The following is a 22,503-nucleotide window of genomic DNA, read 5'->3' as shown; positions in this document are numbered from 1 at the left end:
TAATGCTTGTGTGAAAGGACTCCATTAACATTTGCTCTCATTCAATCTGCCAACCACTATTTCTCCTTGACAACTTAGCACAAATACTCAGTATCTCTGAGTTCTGAAGCACTTTAGATAGAGACTGAAGAATATTTGAGACACTCTGGTGCCTTTCAAAAGTTTGATTTTCTGAGTATAGAGACTAACTTTGTTCCACAGATGATCAAAAGAAATTCACTGCTGGTTATGAAGTGTCCTTCACAGTAAACAGTGTGTAGTTAGCCAGACTTGGTTATTTGGTTCCTAAAATTCATCAAAAACCCATGTGCTATTTCATCTGGTATTTTTTTAGATACCTTTAAGCTGACTGTCAATGAATGGCATGCTAATCAAATGGCATACCATTAGTAACAGAGCTCTAAGTCAAGCAGTTTAACCACAAAAAACAGATCTTGGCTAACAGTCAAACCTGGAAGATATTAAGTCAGGCTTCATAATAGGGCTGCAGCTAACCAATAGTTTCCTTGTTGTTAATCTACCGTTCATTATCTAGATTATTCTCAATAAATCGTTTTGTAAATAAAATATCAGACAAAGGTAAAAAATTCCCATTATATTTCATCAGAGCCCAAAGGCAGCATCTTTAAATGTCTTATGTGTGTGCGACAACAGAAAATTAACCAGCAGCAATTTTGATGATTGAGTGTTTCATCTTTTTTAGCAAAAAATTACTCACTGCCGTTTCTCAAATGTGATGATTTGATGCTGTTCTGTGTTTTATATGAAATGGAGGTTTTGGACTAATGAGAGGTAAAAATAAGCAAAAATGATCAGAGTCATATTGGGCTCTGGGAAATTGTGATAGACACATTTTCACAACTTTTCTGACAACTGATCAATTATTTGAGAAAATAATCGGCAGAATAATCACTAACAAAAATAATTATTAGTTTCTGCCTACCTCTTCCTTTTCTTATCTTATGTTATTTTGGTTACGAATCACATCCACTACATGAGATTTGGACTGGGAAGTGGAGCTGGGAAAGCAGCTGATATTACTTTACTCTGACGAGGCCACCCACCTCTCCTGCCTTGTGACGCTCGTGGACAGAGTGGGTGGATCGTTAGCAGGATTGGTCGCACCTGGAAAGAAACTGTCAGGTGCACTGCAGTGTACAGCAGCTTCCGTTTGCCTGCCTTCCCTTTTCTGTGAAGACGGCTTGTTTCATGTTTGGTTTTGGCTTTTTTTCACTCCATAAACCAACAGAAATCATGCGCTCCACCATGTCACCATGGTATTTTTGACTGATAGTCTAAAAGGGTGTGGAGATGGTTTTCAGAAGTGAGGTGGTAGACACAATGGATTCAGAGGTTCTTAAGCTTAAAATATACACTCCAACTCCACTGAAAAAAATCACTTAGTTTTTGTTGATAGAGACTTCATTATAGATAAAAACTGCATTTGCATCTTCACTGAGCATGATCCTATCTGTCATGTTTAATTTTAACATTCATTTAGGAGAATATTGACTGTAAATAAGAATTTGAGTGAAATGGTTTCATTTCCAATATTTTTTTTTGCAGTAAAATGCAGTATTTTTTTTTTGTTAGTGTGGACCAGTCCCTTCAGTCCTCCTCTCACGTTCCACCAATTACAGAGTAGGGTATAGACCCTATGTAGCCTGGGTGACAAAACCCAAGGCAAACAAAGCCTCCAAATCATTGCTGCCCATAAATCGTAATTGCTCTGAGCTCACAGTAATAATCAAAGGCGACTCAGAGATGAATCACAAATAAAATGCTAAATGAATCACAATTTAAAATATAGCTGCAAGGAGCAATTTGCAGGTTCAAACCTTGTTGTTCAACGAAATGGAAGGAAAGCAGCTCAATCAAAACAACGAAAAAAAATCTACTTCATTGCTGTTTATTAATTTTTCCCTCCAAAAAGGATTAGCAAAAGTAAATACTTTGACTGGAGTTCATGAGGAAAAGAGAAAAAGAGTAATGTAATGGAAGATGCCATTATGATGCTTACCCCTACACACACACCAAAGTGTATATCTTTACGGCCAATTTCCTGCTAAGCCCCGCCCTTTGCAAAGTTTTTTGATTGATGGCAATCATGTTTTTTGACCCATCTTCCTCCATAATAGAATTGTGTATCTCAGTCCCGTAATCCCAAACGTCTATCATATTAATTTGTCACATTATGCAAATTGGCGAAAACTCCATCATAGTGGTGTTTTATTGGCCACGCCCACATTCATCAACCAATATGGTTTTGATTTAAACTGGTGAAAATCTGTCCGCCAGGTATTGAAGTACAAATTTTTTGTATTTGTGGTGCCCCGTATGAGTCGGGCTCAACATTCTTTGGTAGGCCTATTCCCAATCATGGCCTGAAAATATCTCCCAAGAATTACGGTGATTGGACAAATAATTCATGAGATGAGCCCTCATTAAGTTAAGCCCCGCCCTTGGCAATGTTTTCTGATTGATAGCAGTGTGTCTCAACACTTCAGGGTTAGAACCCTAACTAAATCATGATGACTTCCAAAAACTGGTGGGGCCAAAAAAAATGAAGGAGGTCATGTAAATGACACCTTTGGCTGTCTTTTAATTTTCTTCAGAATCATTACAACTTACCAGCCATTCTGAAACTTCAGCACAAACTATCAGCGTATTATTGTTACTGCTCTGAGCCAGAATATAACATAACAATGTCAACACCTTAACTTATCGAATCTTCAGACATCCCTGTAATCAAGTCTCTAGTGTGAGCAGGATTTCTCTGCGTGACCCTCCTGGTTTCCAAGATAAATGGGTTTCGACAGCTAATGGCTCCCCACCAGCCACTGACATTTACTCTGGGCTGCATGGCAGAGGAGAAGATGACTGGTGAAGGTAACTCAGACAACCATGAAGACTGACCTGAAGTGCAAACATGGGTGAAAAAAATAGTGATGAGGGAAAGCCCTCAAGTCAGCCCTACATAAGTGAGAGATAAAAATCCTCTTTTGATTAGTAATTGATTAAACCTATAATGCAGGCTAAGATATATCATTTTTATTTTGTGGTTAGTGGCTTTTCGTATTAAGCAGTAGATCTATAAACCTCCAATCTTATTGTACAGTGTAAGAGGCTATCAAGCTCTTTCACATTAAAGTTGATCACAGCTCCCTATTATCAGCACCCAAAGCGATAAAAGAGGGAGAGCTTGTATGCATAAAATAGATATTCCATTGCACAATAAAGATTCTTTTTATTTTTATGTCTTTAAATGTCTCTTGGCATGTTTGCGCTGCTGTAATTATTGTCATTCTACAGGCATTTATGGCTATGAAGATGAAATGGCTGTGAAACCTTTGAGTTGAAGTGAAGTACATGTAATTACTTCTGCTCTAACCAGCTCCTGAGTAAAGATTTACAGCCTTACATCTTACCAGTGAGCTGTGTGGAATTAAAAAGCCACTTATTATGTCAAGTTGACCCTGTGTATTTGGCTTTTCATTCCAGCCCCCAACTCCGCTGCCACAGAAAGGACTAGGAAAGGTCGTATGTTGCCTCCAGAATTGTAACTGCAAAGCCCCATGGGTACTGTAGTTCAGCTTGCTCTCTTGCTTGCACGAAATGTTCGCACGAGAAGTCTGCCCCCTCTCCCCCAGGAGGTCTGGCAAGGGGTGGGGAGGTGACAACTCCGGGTCAAATGAGCGTTAAATTTATCCGCCTGCATGTTACTGTGTTAATTAAGGTCTCAGTGCTGGATGTCGGCGCACACACACACGCACGCACGCACGCACGCACGCGCGCGCGCGCACACACACACACACACACACACACACACACACACACACACACACACACACACAGTATATGTATTCCACACATGTACTCATCTACTTTTAGCAATGGCTGCGTTCTCTTTTTTTCTCGGGAGGCCCTAAAGGAGTCACAATTTTTGCCTGAGCCTGTGAAACTAATTACAACCTGTTCCTTTTTAGGCTCGCAGAAAATACATAAGCTTCTGAGTCTGATGCATTTCCAGTGTGGAGAACCTGTTCTGATTATGATTTTATTAATTTCCCCAAACCACCATCTTTCGTTTTTTTATCCGACAACGGAGTCATTTCATCTAATATTTAGTTTGGCCGGTTTACGTCACATGCCCACAGCATTTTACCCAGCAGCACTCATTCTCTCACGCACTCTTCACCCACTCCTGCTTGACGCCTCTAGTGCTAAATATACAGTATGACACTAGTCCTGGGGATTCCTATCTCATCCTGCCTTTATAACAACACACTGTACTGACTCTCGCTGCTCTGACTTACCTTTTGTTTGGGACATGGCCCTAGCTCTAAGCACTTACCTCTACTGCATTGTGGCCGCTTCTCTCATCTACCTCCTGGTTTCCTGAAGGCAGGAAAAACGAAAGAAAAGGGGACAAAAGTGGCAGCAAAATATCTGTGTTAAACAGTAATTTCCTGTTAGTGCATCATAAAATGTTTTTATGAATAAAAAATACAGTTTATCAAATGGGGGATACTGACTTTCAGCCTCTAGCCTCAGTCATTTAGCACAATATCATGTACGTAGCTATCCCATGCATATTTAAGACCTACATTTTTATGCTTTATGCTTCTATTTTAATAAAAAGTCAGCCCAAGATTGTTTCCAGCCAACTCATGGAATCAGCTTCAGCTAACTAGCTAGTGACACTTGATTAAGATGAAGCTGTTTTTCGCAAACAGTGAATTTACAATATTCACAACTATACCACAGGGGCTGGTTGCACAAAACACCTTATGTTAAGATTTTGTTAAGTGTGAGTCAGAGTTTCCTTAAAATAAAAAGAGTTACACAGAACACCCCTAAGTCTTCCCTTTAACATTTCCTTAAGATGTTCACTTAAATATTTAAGGTTTTCTCCTTATCTTAGTCTTGAACTTCAAAAATCACTTAGTGCTTCTTTGATGTTACCTGCTTTCCCAAAAGTGATCACGGGTATCAGCAAATCAACATTTTCCATGGAAACAGTAAAATTTTGCCACTGTACAATCTCTTTGCAAATGCTGCTGCAAATTCCTTAACTTTAAAAGATTCTGTGCAACACCCTTAAGTAACTCCCTCAGCTAAGGAGAAGTTAAACCTTAAGTGTCATATTTACTGCAAGTAGAAAACTTAAGGTGTTTTGTGCAACTTGCTCCAGATCTTCAGTGATCCAGCATTTTTATTTTCATGTTAAAATGCGAGGTAGCTCCCTTTTTAAAAATGTTTCCTTTTTCCTATTGATCGATTCATAAAAACAGCAGCGGGGCATACTTTGTTTTCAACAGCGGGCACATTAATGCTACTGGGGACAAGGTCTCTCACACACACTCACGCCCACACACTCACACACACACACACCTGATGGGGAGCCCTGTTTGCCACGCAGCTCTAGCTGTGTGCCATTGTTCTTTACTGAGTGTGTCTTGGCTCCCTGCTGCTTTTCCAGCTCCCCTGCAGAGAAGAGAAGACAGAGATGATGCATCATAATCACCGTGACAGAGGGCAAAAGAGGTAGATAGATAAGATAGATGGTGAAGGTAAAAGTGACAAAATTAACCAGCATAATTCTTTCTTTCAAAAGCGTGTGCACACACACACACACACTCTTAGCATCTTCCCCTCCCACTCTCTTCTCTAAGCTGAAAACATGACTTTCCATCTCCCTAATTAAACTCCACACTTGATGGTAATTGCATGTCATTTCCAGTCCTGATGACTAAATGTTGTTTTAGTCATCGTGATTAAAAATGAAAAAATTGCACTCTAATTTTGATACTGAACCTCAAAACTGCCAGGTGAGACCTTAAGGCTGCAGTACATGACGTCCTCTGATTGATTTTGGTGCATGTGAGACACAGGTTTGTCTTCCTAATAATTTGCCAATTTATTTGGAAATTTACTGGCAATAATTATGTGTTTTGGTGCTGATTAAAAAGGAAAAAAGTGTGCAACTGGTATTGATTTCCAATCAATTGCTAGTATAACCTTGAGTACAGAGATTTTTAGTCAGTGCACAAGTCAGCTGCAGAATGGTGATATGAAGAATAAAGTTTCCAATAATTTTGTTTAAATGGGAATTGATGAAAGTTACTTGGCCCTGGCTCTTTAGAACTCACGGTTAATGTCTAAAGCTATATTACAAACACATGCTACAGGGAGCAGAGACGCTGTGCTCTGAGATGTTTTTCTGGTGATGAAGAGTGAGTTTGGGGCTGAATTAAAATGATCAGTTCCATTATGGCGTTTCCTCGATATGAATAGCCAGATGCAGAGGAAAAAAAAGCTCCTCCAGATAAACAGAAACTGTAATTTCTCCTTCCAACCTCTAAAGAGGGGAAGCCCATACATAAGTGAGATTGCCGCAGGCATGTTTACAACAATAAGAATAAAAGAGCCCTTAGAGGAGAAAGGAAGATGCGCTGTTTGTCTGTGCACGTGCCTCTTTCTTCTTCCAAAGTTTGTTCCTATATTATGTCTTCAGAACATTTGTGAGCTGTATTTGTGTTTGTCTGTCTTTTAACTAATATGTCCCAACATGCATTCTTATTTGTATATGTGCGTCGGTTTGTGTGTTTTTTGGGCACAGTCGCTGTCTGTCGTCGCTCCACTCTAGAGAGAGAGAAATAACTTCCTTCTGTCAACTCCTGCCTGTCTCCATATGTTGTTGGCTGCCCTCCCCGAGCTGCTGGCTCGCTCTCTCTCTGTGAAGGGTAGGGCAGTTGCGTCAAATCCCAGTAGGGATGCTCTCTTTGATGCCCACTGGCAGGAGCCAGGGCTCTGGATACTCAGGTTTTCCATGTGTGTCTAAGTATGCGCATGTCTTATTGTCTGGAGAATTTCATATGCACACGAAACCAAAAACAACTCAGATGCCTGGCTGCTTTGAGGAAAACTGGCCTCTTTTCACCTCCAATTCACTGCCCTCCTGCAGTCTGTTTGAGCTGCAGTGCACCAAAGCAAAATGCAAAAGCTAGTCTGCACCGACACGAAGGGGATGCTGACTACGATTTTTCATTTAGCAAATGATACAAAACAAAGGACGACTCCTGACTCCTGTACCATCTGAGGGACCTATTGATTCCCACACAGAGTTCAATGTAGTCCCCCACTTTCCAAGATATGAGATTATCGATTTGTTTCCAAAATGCTATAGGATGTCGACTCTTCTTCTGTTTCACAGTGCACTGCCACAGGTGGAGTACATGCAAACCTGTGTACATGCAAAGTATACATGCATTCAGCCACAAGACTTGTGTCAAATAGAAACTGAAGAGCTTGAGATCATCAAGTTAATAAACCAATCAAACCCTAGGAGTGACAAAAATAACAAGAATTATTAGCTAATTCTTTTGTCTTGTATTTGGGGTCAGATATACTCATAACTGAGACCCTATAATTGTAGCATTTGATTGCCTTCAGCCCACTTAGAGGCAGAGAATCAGTTTGTTCATTGTGAAAATCTCGTTTAATGTACCACCAATCTCTTGTTTAATAACACTACAGTGTATGGAAGGTCCTAGAGGACATGGGCAAATACAAACAGCGATGTTAAGAGTTTTTCATCGTCTTATCCCGGGGATAAAAACAATGTGGTTCATGGCTGATACTTACATTCAATGCGTATCTGCTCCATCTCCGACACCTCTGCGATTGATTCCTTCAGGTCTTCTACAAACTTGAGCAGCTCCTCAGCACTTTGGGCACAGAAATTAAGTACCTGCTTCTTGTCTGAGCCGAAAGGTGAGAGGATGGTGATGCCGTGAGGGTAGTCTGGGGGGAGCACAGAGGACATTGAGTTATTGAGACAAAAGTTATTTGAAATATACTTAAAAGTTGTGCAGTTAGATCCTTTATTCAGTCCTCAGAACGGGTGGTTAACTCGGGGTGTATTATCTTTTTCATGCCAGCCGTCTGCAGTTAAGACATCGCGACTTACATTCATTTTCAAACAGGTGGAACTGCATGCCAAGTAGGCCCATAGCTTTGCAGAAAGTGTAGGCTGCAGAACTCTTCTTCTTTGGACAAAGCTTCAAGATCTGCAAACAATGAGAAAGCAATTAGAAACCTATAGTTAAAATAACAACTTTGAATGACAGCAGTGCCCATTAAATTATTTTTGGTTTATTTTCTCGACATTTCTCTGAGATCTTTTTGATTGTCACTGAGATTTACATATCACAGAAGAACCTCAAAGGAAGCTCGGAAACAGCGACTCTTTGATAATTTAAAACACATTCAAAAAGCCAATGGAGTCAACATTGATGTACACTACAATCTTCAAAGTGTTTTGGGTTGTACATAGTGCTTTAATTTGTAGGAAAAACACCTTGTCAAGGCGTTATACCGGGATGGATTAAAGATGTTCTGGAGCTTTTTCACTGAATGACCTTCCAGACAGAGAAAGATGAGGCAAGTCTGTTTTGCGGCCCCACTGTGGGGCATAATTTACCAGGCAAGGCATATTAAACCAGTACATCACATCGGCACTTTAAACACTTCTCAACATGTTCGAGCTGCAAGAACAGGGGCCAAATTCAAAGAAAAGTCCCCGTCACTTTAATTCCATAGTAAAATTTTTCAAAGACAATTTCTGCCCCACTTTCAAAGCTGTCAGGAGAAAACGTCTCGCCAGAGTGTATCGCACCGCTGACTTTAAGTGCCAAATGAACAGAATTCCACTGTGATGTTGGAAGATAACTTCTATTGCCTCCTACTTCAAAATCAGCCTTTTAACCTCCTTTTCCTGCAGCTACCAATTACTTTTACGCTTCCGCAGGAAAGGGAGGGAGGTGGCCATGTTGCTTTTCCCTTTGCTGTGTTTTGTTGGCGTGAGATCATCATTTGACATAATTATGAGAGTAGTTAAACGCTTTGGATAGATGACCCCTATGTGGCTCTTAATGAGCCCATTCATTTACCCAACATTAAACCTTTGATAATTCCCCAAACTACACGACTTTGGGCCAATTGAACAACTTATCTGTACTGTGGCCCAAGTGAAAACACACTTTATCACTGTCCTTTCAAGCTGCTCTGTAGGGGACAGATCTTTGCTTATGAGTGCACTGCAACGCTGCGTTTGCTACTATCTATTATTAAAAGAAATGGCCGGATGGGCCGGAGTTATGAAACAACATAAAAGAAGAGAGGGAGCCTTGAGAAATGGCTCACAGTCGAAGTAGGTGATGGCGCATTGCAGCTGTCACAACAAAATAAGCAGCTTTAAAACTGGAACGTGTGCAGCAGAAATAACATTTGAGTGTTGGTTTAAAAAGAAACTGTAAACACGTGGAAAACAACAGAGACAAATATGAATTATCACACTGAATCTCTCATGACGATTTCTCAACTTAATGAAGGTGTGAAGGCGTTTTTGTTAACTCACCACAATGAGATCATTGAAGAGGAAGACTTCTCTCTGGTGTGCTGCCTGTTTTTGGGCCTTGTTGACGTCTGTCACCTCAAACAGTCGACTGCAGCACACCAGTCTTCTGTGAGGGACAGAGAGAACCTGCAGAGACAGAAACACACATCCAGGTAAAAGGAGACCTTGAGTCACTCAGATTAAATGACTGAGAGGCTTAAAAATCATTCAAGACCAGATGAAGACACAAAGCGACTTTCCCCCCCAGAGAAAGTGGGAGGAAAAGTACTGTAAGAAAACAGAGAGACTTTGAATGCAAATGACTTCTGGCTTGAGTTTTAAAGTACACATTGTTCACTGCTCATTAGACTCATTAGTCTTAAGCAGATCTTAAAATGTTCATCAGAGCAACAGATAACAGTGATGGGCATAAATTGATTCTGGTTTCAGAGCACATAAAATGTACTTTTTCACTTCACTGTCAACAACTTTTAACAAGGTATTTAAACTTTCTTGTGGAAAAACGATATTGGACGCAATTATATGTATATGTCTTACACCATGTCTGGAGGGGATCTCTAAGTCTCCCAGTGATTATAGACATGTCCTCAACTATAATAAAGATGCAGTAGATCAAGCATAACGATGAATACGCTCTTTTGTATTGTATTGTATTTGTATTTCCATTTCCTTTGGCTGTTGTTTCATCTTCCAGCATGCTGCCATAGTCTGCTACAAGCCGTTCCTCTTCAGTATCCCATCAGTATTGGTGTTCGATGATTGTATACCTTATTTTAGAGTGTCCTAATGATGGATTTTGTTTCTGTGGGTTTTTCTTGGAAGTTTACAAAATGCTGCAGTTGTGTCCCTGGAGGCCTGGCGTCTCCTTTTTGGACTTAAGTGCTTTTCCAAGTTTAAGCAGATTACACTGCAGAAACTGCCTCATGCCTTCAGAAAGTGATCTAATCAGGGTTTCGCCCCCTTCGCACTCTTGTCTCTCTGCCTTGTCTTGTCCAGCTTTTCCGTGTTCGATCACTGCAGAAATCCAAGCAGGAGCTGAATGGCAGTCGGTAGATGAGGATTTGATCCCGCTTTTTGCGATACAATACAAATATACACGGCCTCTGTTCAGTTTTCACTATATGATTTTTATTCCCTCTGCTCCCTGTGGTCGATTTGCAATGCAGTGAGTACACGCATAGACTCTGTCTCTTTCTCTCTCGCTCTCTCGTCGCTTATCACTGCAGGGTACACAGACTCCCGCCCAGCCTGCCACAGCCAGCCTGCTTTCTCATTACACTAATGTCAGAAACATGTAAAGACATCATTAGCCTGAAATGCCTTCTGCTCATTCCAAAAAAAAAAAAAACCCAAAAAACCAGTCCTGTTCTGACAGGATTGTTAAGAAACAGTTTGACAGGAGAGAGTTTGCCAACGTATTCATTAACAAATTAATTGCTGGACTAAAGAAAAACTGATTATACAAATGCAATCCATATCAAATATTTAAGGGACTTTGAACAGGGGGAAAAATTTGGATATCAAGCTACTTCATCACATTCAAGAAGAATTGTTATTTGGCTTTCATCAGGTCATCAAATATTTACACCAACCAAACCTCTGTTATTAAGAAACCCATTATAGAAAAATCATTCTTATGTGGACGACGTCCTCTAAGCATAATAGATAAGAAGTTTATAATCCACAATACAGGGACTGTGACACCTGCTCCTGCTATGATAGATAAAGTTCTTCCTTAGAAATACTAAGTCTTTCTTTTTATGGCAGACAGCTCCCATGGGCAGCAATAGTCACTTCCTGTCACAACAATCCATCATTGTTTTGGTTATGACAACGCTCCCTCTGCCGTCCTATGGCGATTCATCCATCACTGAGAGACACTTAAAGGCACAGGGCAAAAAAAAAAAAAAGAGACATCGGCAACCCTTTCGATGTCAGAGTTTCAATGTCATTCTGGAAGTTAACTGAGATTACATTTATGGAGTATTTAAAAAGTAGTTTTATACTGAAATTCAAAAGTACTTTCATATTGTGGATGGACAGGGAGCAGACATGTACTGAAGAGTTGAACAAGGCTAAGAGTCGGTCACAGTTACGCAATGTGTCATATTTAGCATGCTAACGTTTTTTTATTACCACTCTTACAAAGTGCAGCTGAGGCTGATGGGAATGTCATTAGTTTTGCAGGTATTTATTTACACTTCGCCAACTTTTTTCAAATGGAAAGTAGCTAAAAAAGTCGTTACATCAGCCAGCTATTGGTCATTCTCAAGCTGCTATTATCTCATCGTTATGCATCTAAATCAAGCTCTAATTTCAAAATCTTTGTACAACCTGTGGAACTCAGGTACGATGAAGAGAGATAATAAACTGTGTATTTTGGGAAAAAACTAAACATGAAGTTAATTATTTGGAACTCCTCCTCATCCTCTGGGGAACATGAATATCTGTACAAAATTGTATGGCCATCCATTCAATTCAATTGCTGAAATCTTAAGGGCTAAAGTAGAGGACTGATCAATTGACTGACCAACATTACCGTCCATATAGAGCAAGCATGACTAAACATCTCAAACGACTATTAATGTTAACTCTATAATTCAGTTTCAAGAAATCTATGTGGATGTAATATGTTACAGTGTTGAATATCGAAGAGTCTATGGGAAGGAAAACTCTGCAACTTTTATCTATATTTCATAAATAAAGGATTGGAGGGCCTTGGTGTGCTGATAAGATTCAAGTAGAATTCCCTGAACTGTTTAAGTATTTTAAAAAGCCTTTCAGTGCTATGAGTGGGCACAGACAGCACATTCCCACATGAATCAGTGTAATCAGTCAATTATAATTCTAAATACTTCTGCCTGTGTGTCTGTCTCAGAGTTAACTTTGCACAGAGATATTAACACAACAAATGAACACTGTAGCAACAAGTGGATGTATGAGCAAGCATTTCTCATGTTCACTCTCAACTAAAAAACATTCCAGTATTAGACTTTACACCATTCATGTGCACTGACCAAGTCTCTTCAGCTTAAACAGTTAAACAGTCTAATGATGGCAGCGGTTAATGACGTATCGAGCTGGAGTAACGACCTGAGGTAATGATCGAGCCGCTGATGAGACATTTAATGGCTAATAAATGTGTTCTGCTAATGCTACGAAGGCTAGGTGATAGTGATGAGGCCTTGAATAATGAGTGAGTGACTTGGCACGGCTTTAGCAAAAATCAGCTGTGTGTGTGTGTGTGTGTGTGTTTGTGTGTGTGTGTGTGAGTGTGCACTTACTCATATTCCTGTTTTTGTGTGACAAATTCTTCCTGTCTACTCCACAAAACCCATTAAATACAGCATGCAGGGTTTCTGGAAACTTACTCATCTCCTGAGATGTGTTGTAAAAAATATAGTGCAGGGTTGAAGGACAATTGGCCACTGGACGTATTACAACTGCTGTTTAAAACTGTGTACTAGAAGACTTGTGTACTGATTTATATCTAACAGCTGTTGAAAGTTTTACAGTGTCTCATAAGGAAAAAAGTTATTGTACCATCAATTTAGCTCCATCTGGGATTGAGCTTCAAGGTGTGTGTGTCCTCTCTTCCTCAAAGGGCTGACTGGGGTTTAGATCTGGTTTCACAGTAGGGTTAAATCTGCTCTAACAGTGGATTAAACTTCTGTGTGTAATGTGAAAAGGACTGCTCATAATGAGCAAACCCATGCAAATATTACCCGACGCTCCAGTTCCCCACAGCTCTACACTTTTAGCGTCTTTTAGCTCATTGTTTTGGTTTTATGCCCCGCGGCTTTACTGTTCTGGTTCACTCTCACTGATCTCAGCGTAGTTTCGAGACGCAGCATGCAGCTGCTTTTAGAGAAAAATTTTATGTAAACCCACTCCACTCTACCCGCCCTGCACCAAATGGCAGATGGACAGACTTAGCAACTAGCTGGTAAACATTGTGGAGCATTTAGCTACTAAACAAACATATTGGTACAGTTGGTAGAGAGTTGGTAAAAAACAATGAATCTTGGCCAGGCAGCTGCAAAGACATCTCCAAATGATCTGCTGGGTGTATGAACAGGCGATAGGTGTTGTGTTTAAAACTTGTTGTGGTGCCCTAAGTGGCCAAAACATCGATTTAAGCAGGTTCATATGATTTAGGTTAAAGTTAAGCAAGGGTTGTGGTTTGCAGTGTAGTTGTGGTGAAGGGCTTTAGAATGTAACATCTCAGTGAAGGTCCTGTGCTTACCGTCTTCATGCCTACAATGGACTGCTCAACCTTGGAGACGTAGGTGACGTGGTCTTCGTTAGACCGCAACTCCCTCTGTTGTATTCTTTCATAGATTCCCACCACCATGTCTCGTGGGATATCCGCTCCATCATCCACGCCTAAGACGAGAATAGGCTGATTACACACAAATACACACACACAGACACACACGCACACACACACATCACAGGGTGGTTGCTTTTAATTTTACCAGACAGTTCTGTCCGTCTGGCAGAATATGGAGTGACTGCTGTTTTAACAGTGGCAGAGCAGCCAAAGTGCGTCTACTCTGGCTTTAATACAGCAGGAGATGTGTCACTGCCACAGGAGGAGACACACAAATATGCAAGTACAAAAAAATTCAAATACATCACACTGTGCACAGGCCTGTGAGCACACATTTGTTTTTGCATTATTTGACATGCAGAGCGGAAAAAACTCAGCAGTCAGAGCAGAAGAGAGCTCGTTCTCTCAGTCTCCTTGTCCGTGCCTCTTTGACTTTCTGTCTTTCACTGTCGCCATTAAGTAATGACAGAGAACAATGTGAAAGGAGGTTAATTGGCGAGTGAAAGGTTAATGCCCCGCCTCGCTCTTAGAAGATTTTTCTGTCTGGAACACAGTGCTTGTTCAAGGCCGTGGCATTTCGACGCAGGTAGAGCTGCATGTCATTAGGCTGAAAGGTTGCCCTTGAGATGCTCCCCATTATATCTGTGCAGCTGTACCGCGCGGCGTGGTACATTGAGCTTTCAATGGGGCAGGGTGTGTTTGGAGAAAATGAAGCCGCCACAAGTGATGGCGGTGACAGTGAGGCACCCTGGGACACTGCTGAGACATCGTTGCACATTAAGTAGTTACGGGGTGTGAAAGTAAATTGCATAAGACTGTGAAAACGTCCTTACATAAATGTTCTTCCCACATGACATACGAGCATGACATAGCAGAATGATATAGATGTGTCATGGGAGTATTATGTAATCTAATGTAACCATGAGTTATCACTTTTTATCCATGCTAGGAATTCATTATATGAAATGGATGAATGTGATTTTTTTGTATTATGAGCTTCTAACCTTGGTATGTCATTCATTTGGTCCACCGCTTTGATTCAGACTGAAATATCTCAACAACTATCGGGTGGATTGAAATAACATTTGATACAGACACTCATGTTTCCCCTCACGATGAATTGTATTATCTGATGATGCCTCAACTTTTGTATGTAGCAGCATCATTAGGGCGAAATTACATTTTATCCAATGACATCACCATTAGCCTCCGCTGTACTTTGTTTTTAATGCAAATTAGCAAACTAAGACGGTGACAGTACACCTGCATAACATCAACATGCTTGCATTGTCACTGTTAGCATGCTGACATTCAGCATTTAGCTCAAAGCGTCGCTGTGCCTAAAAGCAGCCTCACAGAGCCGCTGGCATGGATGTAGACTCTTGTCCACAGTCTTGTTTTCCCCACGTTTCCCCTGTAGCTTGAGATACTTTCTGTCTCTTCTTATTTTCATCATCTCTGAGTGTAAAGTTGGCTTGTCACAAGTTCTATTGATGAATGCCTGCCCGCAAAGAGAACTTAAAAAAGGGAAAGGGAAGTCACTGTGCAACTTTGACATCATCCTCTCTAAAAACAAATAAAGGATCCAGTGACTAAGACAGTACAATTTTCATTTTTCAGTGAGCCGGCATCCTTGATTAATTTATGGTGGAAGCTGGTTTATATTATGTTTGCCCATTGTGAAATAGCTCAGAGTCTGCCAGTCTGTTTTAATTGCGATAATGAATGCTCTATGGTTCTTCCTTACTATTGGTTTCTGGTGCATAATTGCATTTCACCTCAGCCAATTAGTGGAGTGAACTATTCTTCTGTCACTGGGTGAGAGAGACATGAGTGAGGAGAAAAGAGGAGAGAGAAACGGGGAGAATATAAACAAGGACAGGCAGATGAATAAACAGCATAATGTTCTGACTGAGACAAAACATAAGAGAATGGATACAGAGACAGTAAACTGAGCAGAAGACAAATACGAAGGCCAAGAGAGAGTGGCATATTTTAATTTGCGTAAGATGCCGAAATTGATTTTCCCACTTAATTTAATTGTGGGGAACAGTCTGGATGAATCTATTAAAGTTGTTCTGCATCGACCTCAGTGCTCCCCGACTGATTCCGCAGAGGGAGAGCAAAACTACGGTTCTCCTGACGAACGAGCATCTGTTTGACTGTGGGAGACAAGAATTACGGCGGCTTTCTGTTGGTGTTGCTATGAGCTGTGAATGTGTAAAGCACGGCGAGCAGGGATAGAAATGTAACCATATCTTTATCATCTGTATTTATGCAGGGAGGGTTTGACTTGAATACAGATCCACACACTGTCGGAAACTGACTCACTTCCACTGACTCATGTGAGGATCTGCCGCCACAACAGGAGATATTCATGAGGGAGAGCAATCCCATGTATTGTCTCATCTATCAACATTCTATTGGAACTATTGGAAAATAGTCATAACTAATGAAACACCACTTTTGACCAGCAGTTAATTTGATACATTCAACTGGCATAAGTAATAAACACCTCAGCGGTTAGGGTGAGGGACTAGTGGTTAAATACAATGGATTTGTATATGTTCTACATCTGAGATTGATGTTGACAGTACTTTTTATATTTGCTGGGTCAGTTTACTATATGCTCTATTATCTTTCCTCCAAAACATACCTCTAAAAAACACTTTCTCAGGTGACACGCATGCACCTAAAATACAAACCTACCTGCTTGAGCTAATTAAATCAATTCATTTATGTCACTTTAACTTCATTATTGTGCCTCTGCACACACAGGCAAATGCAGTGCTGCGTCCCTTACCTCGCAGGTTGCGTATGAAGTCCTCCAACAGCATCTTGCGGTCGGGCTTGATGTTGGGACTGTACATGTCGGTGTTGAGCAGAATGATGGCGAAGGCCAGGATGAAGATGGTGTCCGGGTTGTGAAACTGCTGCACCACGTCGGGGTTACACATGCAGTAGCGCTGGCTGTTGGTTTAAAGGAAGCAGAGAAAGAAGAGGGTGAAGATTGGGAGGAAAAAATGGGAGGAGAAAGAGATGGGGTGATAGAGGTGGAGGGTAAAGAAGGTGGAAGCGAGGGGGATAGATTCAAGTAGTAAAAGATGTGGGTCATGACAGAGGACACAAACATGGAGGAATGACAAAGGGGGAGGAGGAGGAAGAAGATAGGGTGTTAAAAATAAATAGTTAAAGGGGATGATAGGTACAGAGAGAGAGATGGATTAGAAAAATATAAGGGACAGGAAGAGGAGGAAAGATGGGGAGGGACGATACATGGAAGAAAAGACATAGATAATGTGTTATCTTCAACACACAACATGCTCGTAAACGCCTTGACACAAGCCGAGCACGAGAGTGTCGCACCCAAACAAGACTTATGGCTTTAATTTTGCTCGTGGCTTCATCGGAAGCAGTTAGCTGCCCCTCAGCACCACTGAACCTCACAGCAGGTGCTCTGCCGAAACACTGTCTCTCTGCATAAACACATTTGTCCCCCTGGACTGGATGCTTGCATGGATCATGAACTACACAGAAAATAAAGGGAGTGTTGGTGCGAAAAGCAAAACACTTTGTCTCCTGTGATTTACCATCATTTTCTACATGTTTTGTTTAAGAAATAATCTCCAAAGTTCAATCCCCGTGCTGTTTATTTGCAGACACAAAAGTCCACCGAGTCCTTAGCCATAATCAAACATTCTCCCACATTTATGGGCCTGGTTGCTGGATTTATGCAGGTTGTTACTGTGCCGGAGAGAAGAAATATGAAGTTTGAAATATGAAAACCTTACTCAGGCACTTTTTTTTCCGTGTAAAAGAACGTGACAGAGGCCAAGCTCAATTTGATGTAGTCCCCAAAAAAACACTCCTAAATATAAGAGGTGGGGAATGGAAATGAAGCTGTGTCGTGTGGTTATGGAAGTCATGAATCTATCTGTGGACACCTACTTTGGGTGTGTGCATATGTGTGTGTGTGTGTGTCTGTGTGTGTGTGGACCCTGTGGGCTATGTATTGGAGTGTATATTGTAATCGTTACTTTAATCAGTCATCATTTCCAGGTTGGGGCTGCAGCACCATTTTGCAGACCCACTGAGCCGCATGATTGGAACCTAATGTCTCAGTGGGACTGAGGGCAGACACATATTGGTATGCAAACAGTAGGTCCACATCTTCTCAGACAAACATTTCTTTTATATGACTTTACAATGGCGTAATTTCCGCTATTTAAAATCCTATTTGTGTCCCTCGTACTTTTACTGTCTCGGTTTGATTCATTCATTAACAGACCACTAAACTGTCCTCCTGCTGTCCAACCACCGAAATCCAGACGGACGAAACCCTTGAGTTGATCTGGAAAATGAAAATGTTAAAATGCTCATATAAGTCGACTTCAGTTATTAAAATGTGCTCACGCAAGTGGTGGCAAGTGATTTGCGGGACCTTTTTATTTGCGCTGGATTTTGCCGCTCAAGCAACATACAAGGTGCCGTACCTTCATGGTGGAGGTGGAGGAAGTCCGCTGTCACCACTCAGGGTGTCATCATTATCATTTAACATTTTTTTATAGTTTAAAGGTTCACGGTTTCTTGTCAAACTACTAACATAATAAAATTATTTATCAAAGTATCAGATTTCAATCAAGGAAATTATTAGTTATTAGTAATTATTATAAATGCATATAAATGAAAAGAATAACATTTATTTACGTGTATATACATGTGTGTTCGTGACTTCCCCCATACAGTATTTGTTTTAGCATGATAATCACAGGGCTGCACACAGATGCTTATTCACATCTCAGTGTATGAAAACCGTGACTCGACAGCAACCAGTAATTATACCCTTGTCTGTGAATCCTAATGCAGCACCATGCGGTGAAAAACCTTAATTTATGCTGCTTTTTATCTGAGTGTGCCCTTACTCTCACACAGAAAGAGGCGGAAAAATGACTAACCAGGGAGAAAAAACAAAAAGAAGAGGGTAAAAATGGCACATGATGCTTTTCCCTGAATGGATTTGGCAGTCTTCAAATTTGGCATTTGCTGCTGTCTTCCAAACCAATTTAGCTTTTGTACAGATTGCTAAAGATGGTGTAATCCATCGGTAATTATGCACTCCTGGAGGATTTAGGTGCAAGAAGCAAGTGTCATGATCTTTATCTATAATAACTATAATATATGGGGCAAACACAGAAAACCCAGCAATTGTCTTTGACTGCAGGATGAGTAAATAAGGATATCTGGTTACTACACTGTAATGAAGAAATGAAAACATAAACTGAATGTATCTGCAGCATTGGGAGCTGGCTCATATTCTCATATTCTCTGGCTCATTCATTAGTACACTGACGCAGCAGATACTGAGGCTGCTGGCTGCTTTTCACTTTTCCCCCTCGCTCTTTTTCACTGCTGCTTCAAATCCCCATCACTTACTTTGGAGATTTTTCTCTTTCTGTGCGTGTGTGTGCATGTGTGTGTGTGTCTGTGTGTGTGTGTGTGTGTGTGTTTGGAGGCATATCAAAGCCCAGGAGCAGAGGAGGCAGGCACAGAGAGGCAGTGGCGGTTATGCAACGCTGGTTATTTATAAACCTTCCTCCCTCTTTCCTTTTTCTCCCCTTTCCTTCCTTCCTTCCTTCCCTCCTTCCTATTCCTGTTCGTGTCTCCTCGCCCTCTCCTTCACTCCTCCCCTCTCCCGCTCCTGATAACACGCAGAGTCAGCCTGATGTCCAAACATTAACAGTGCCAACCTTTCTGCCCACTGACTATGACAATGTTGCCGTTTTTCTCCTCATTGGGCACCTCAACCTCTGTGACAGGTGGTTGTTACTCCAGAGGGGCTACAGGAAACAGTTAGCATTAACGCACAGTGCCACAGCTGCACTGCAAATTGTCCTCTTGTCGCAAATTGTGGACTGAAATTACATGCTGCTCGGCTATTCACATTGGGGGCTGCATTGTCAACATTTTATTGTAGCCAAGCAGAAAGGAAAGAAGAGAGTGTGTATGTGTGTTTGGTGGGGTGAGGCAGTGTGACTCAGCTGCTGACATTACAGAAGTGATATAATGTTCATGCACTCGTGCATATTATGTTTATATAGGTTAACAGTCCATGTTTTATCCATTACGCCTTAGAAATAGAGTATGCTGTTAACATGCGTCTCTTTCTGTGAGTACGGCCACCTGTCAGTTTCATCTGATTAAATTTTGTCACACTAGCATGTTTTCATTTTTCCCTCTTTCTTTCACGTCCGGGGAAAAAAAACTAAACACAGAGGGCTGATCTCAGAACTCATGAAAAAATATCAAAGATCCACATCTGTATCTCTCTGCACACCTTCATAACTTGATGTCGGCATATTTAATGATCAAAAAACCTGTGAATTGCATCTTAAAGCACCGCAAGACAAGTTTGGCCCAGAGCTAATTCTTTGAGTGACAGTATTTCATTTCCCTTTTCTTTTTTTTTTTTTACACCCACTCAAGTATCAACACACCCAAATGACATTACAGCAGAAAATAAATGACAACAGTAGGACAAATGAGGGTTATTTTGCATAACCTACAATATGATAAATATTCATATCAACCTCCTTTATGGCATCTATTCTGGCTACACATCACTGTCTCTGAATATTTGTCATTCACAGTCAAATCTCATGCACATGTGCATTTAACAGTGAGAATGGCGGCAGGTTTGCCTATCATGTAATCTTTGAAAAGATGAGACAGTGGTAGACAAAAGCATGCTTCTCATTTCTGTAATTTTCTTTATCAGCCGTAGCTAGCTAACTATTTAAGCTATGTTAGCCTCATGAGTTGGTTAAAAATGCTGTCTCTATATGACATTTTAATATTTCAGGCTGACTTGTTTTAAAACAATGACTCTGCAAAAGCTGATTTAAATATGCACTTGATGGTGACATCGATGGTTTTGTGCTAAAAGCTAAAGACTGCAGCTAATTGTTTCATGCCTCTGGCAGAAGGTTAGCATCCTCCCTATTTAATTATCAATGAATATATAGAATTAAGATACCAGCATTGTTGTTGAATTGCAAGTATAGAGCTAGTTTGTACAATAAGAAAAAATGTAAGATCAGACTGTTAATCATTCTAACATAACCCTGTTTACCTTGTTAGCTCACAACAAACAAAACAGATTTATGCATTATTGTTCAAACAGAACTCTTCACTTTTAATGTTAAAAGCTTTAGGGGTTGAGAAAACAACATGTAATGCCATCTCAGTTGAGTTTCTCAGGGTTTTTGGAGTTCAAACTTCCTCAAGTCCACTAGAGCAGAGCAGAGCTGCTAACGTTAGCGTACACTCTGGTATCACAACATCTGCTTCGACTGGGGAAATTCTAAAAAGATGTCCTAGTTGTGAATGTCCTTTTTTTTTTATTATGACCTACAAAATAATGAAATGCCCTTGACCTTGGAAGTAAAGTGGGGTTACTGTCTGTAGTAGTTAGCTAGTTAACGGGACATGCTAACTTTTGCATCTTACATGGTCATCTGAACAGGAAAAGCAAAGTTTTTGGAAATCTGTAGAAACTGCAGGGAATTTTCTCCCTGTATAATACAAGTGAGAACACTGCAAGATAAACCTAGACTCTCACAGCAACTGCGACTTTTCTAATTACCTGAAGGCTTCGATGAGACGTTCCACCTTCTGGGCTTCTCCCTGGACACGAATGTGGGCCTGAAACTTTCTCAGTGCCTCGTCCAGCTCCATGCCGGAGAAGTCCATCTCATCCACGACACAGCTGTGGAGCACAGAGCGGGAGGGATGAGATATGGAAAGAGCAGAAGCAGTAGTAGGGAAGAAAAAAGGAAATTCTATAGCAATATGTTCGCTGCAATACATCAACATGATAGTAGCGGCTGCCTCTTCAGTGGTGGGATGGGTGAACCTGTTGATGAACACCCAAGATAAAAGATGAAGTCCACCCATCTGCTTCCCGGGCACAGGACCACTGTACTTACTGCAGGTATTAGCCACGCACAAGACACCAGGGATAAGACAGGGCCCGGCTATCTCCTCAGTGCCACAGTAGCCGAGACTTACACACACACACACATGCAATCCCTCCGAGCAGAAAATCCTCCTATTACCTGACAACTCCAGCTTAATGACTTTAATTAAAAAAGCAAAATATCCTGTCCGGTGAGTTCAGGGGGGATAAATACAACGTGGGCAATTTGGAGGTGAAATGAGGTTTTGAAGTGAAAGGTGACTTTGGAAACTAGTTGGGAGGTTTTAAAGTTTCCCTCACTTTCATGTGAGGTGTTCTGTTGAGGTACAAAACAGAATGATAATCAAACTATAAAGTTATAGGACTTTTTTACACTCCCACTGGCTTTCATGTGATTTACCTATCCACACTAGTTCAAGATAAACATAACCTTTGCCTCTGTTCCTATGAGTCTATTGATGGTTATGGACGGCAACAAAGATGATGCTGTTGATCTCGAAATCATTAATACATAAAATATGTAGTGGTGTTAAGATTTCGCCTTTTGCTTCTGATCTTTTCTGTGTTTTGTACAACGCTGGTGTACATGCACGTACACACACACACTACATTAAGATGGATTACTGTGAACAAAGCGAGTTAATGAGGTGAGTACTTGACTGTGACACGTGCTGCTCCAGCAGAAAAGAGTCAGATAGCTGACTCTACAGTACTGCCTGACGCACCGTGTACCCCAACATGAGATCACAGCAAAACCTGCTCACAGTAAGAACA

The 22,503-nt window shown here is 40.9% G+C and overlaps 1 protein-coding gene across 2 annotated transcripts in view; it reads right to left on the bottom strand.

The window, feature by feature from the left end:
* The window catches only part of iqsec3a (IQ motif and Sec7 domain ArfGEF 3a), a 121,259-nt gene that overhangs the window by 5,256 nt on the left and 93,500 nt on the right, over positions 1 to 22,503 (bottom strand). For both annotated transcript variants that reach the window (XM_056367585.1, XM_056367586.1), the window contains 8 exons: positions 21,397 to 21,519; positions 16,558 to 16,724; positions 13,668 to 13,807; positions 9,422 to 9,547; positions 7,973 to 8,072; positions 7,648 to 7,806; positions 5,395 to 5,487; positions 4,355 to 4,398 (listed from right to left, as the gene is read on the bottom strand). In XM_056367585.1, the coding sequence (XP_056223560.1) occupies positions 4,355 to 4,398; positions 5,395 to 5,487; positions 7,648 to 7,806; positions 7,973 to 8,072; positions 9,422 to 9,547; positions 13,668 to 13,807; positions 16,558 to 16,724; positions 21,397 to 21,519 (952 nt within the window). The remainder of the gene's footprint in view (positions 1 to 4,354; positions 4,399 to 5,394; positions 5,488 to 7,647; positions 7,807 to 7,972; positions 8,073 to 9,421; positions 9,548 to 13,667; positions 13,808 to 16,557; positions 16,725 to 21,396; positions 21,520 to 22,503) is intronic.

This window comes from Seriola aureovittata, chromosome 22, assembly GCF_021018895.1.
Source record: "Seriola aureovittata isolate HTS-2021-v1 ecotype China chromosome 22, ASM2101889v1, whole genome shotgun sequence".
In the NCBI taxonomy this organism is placed as follows: Eukaryota; Metazoa; Chordata; class Actinopteri; order Carangiformes; family Carangidae; genus Seriola; species Seriola aureovittata.
This window is presented reverse-complemented; position numbering and strand designations above follow the sequence as displayed.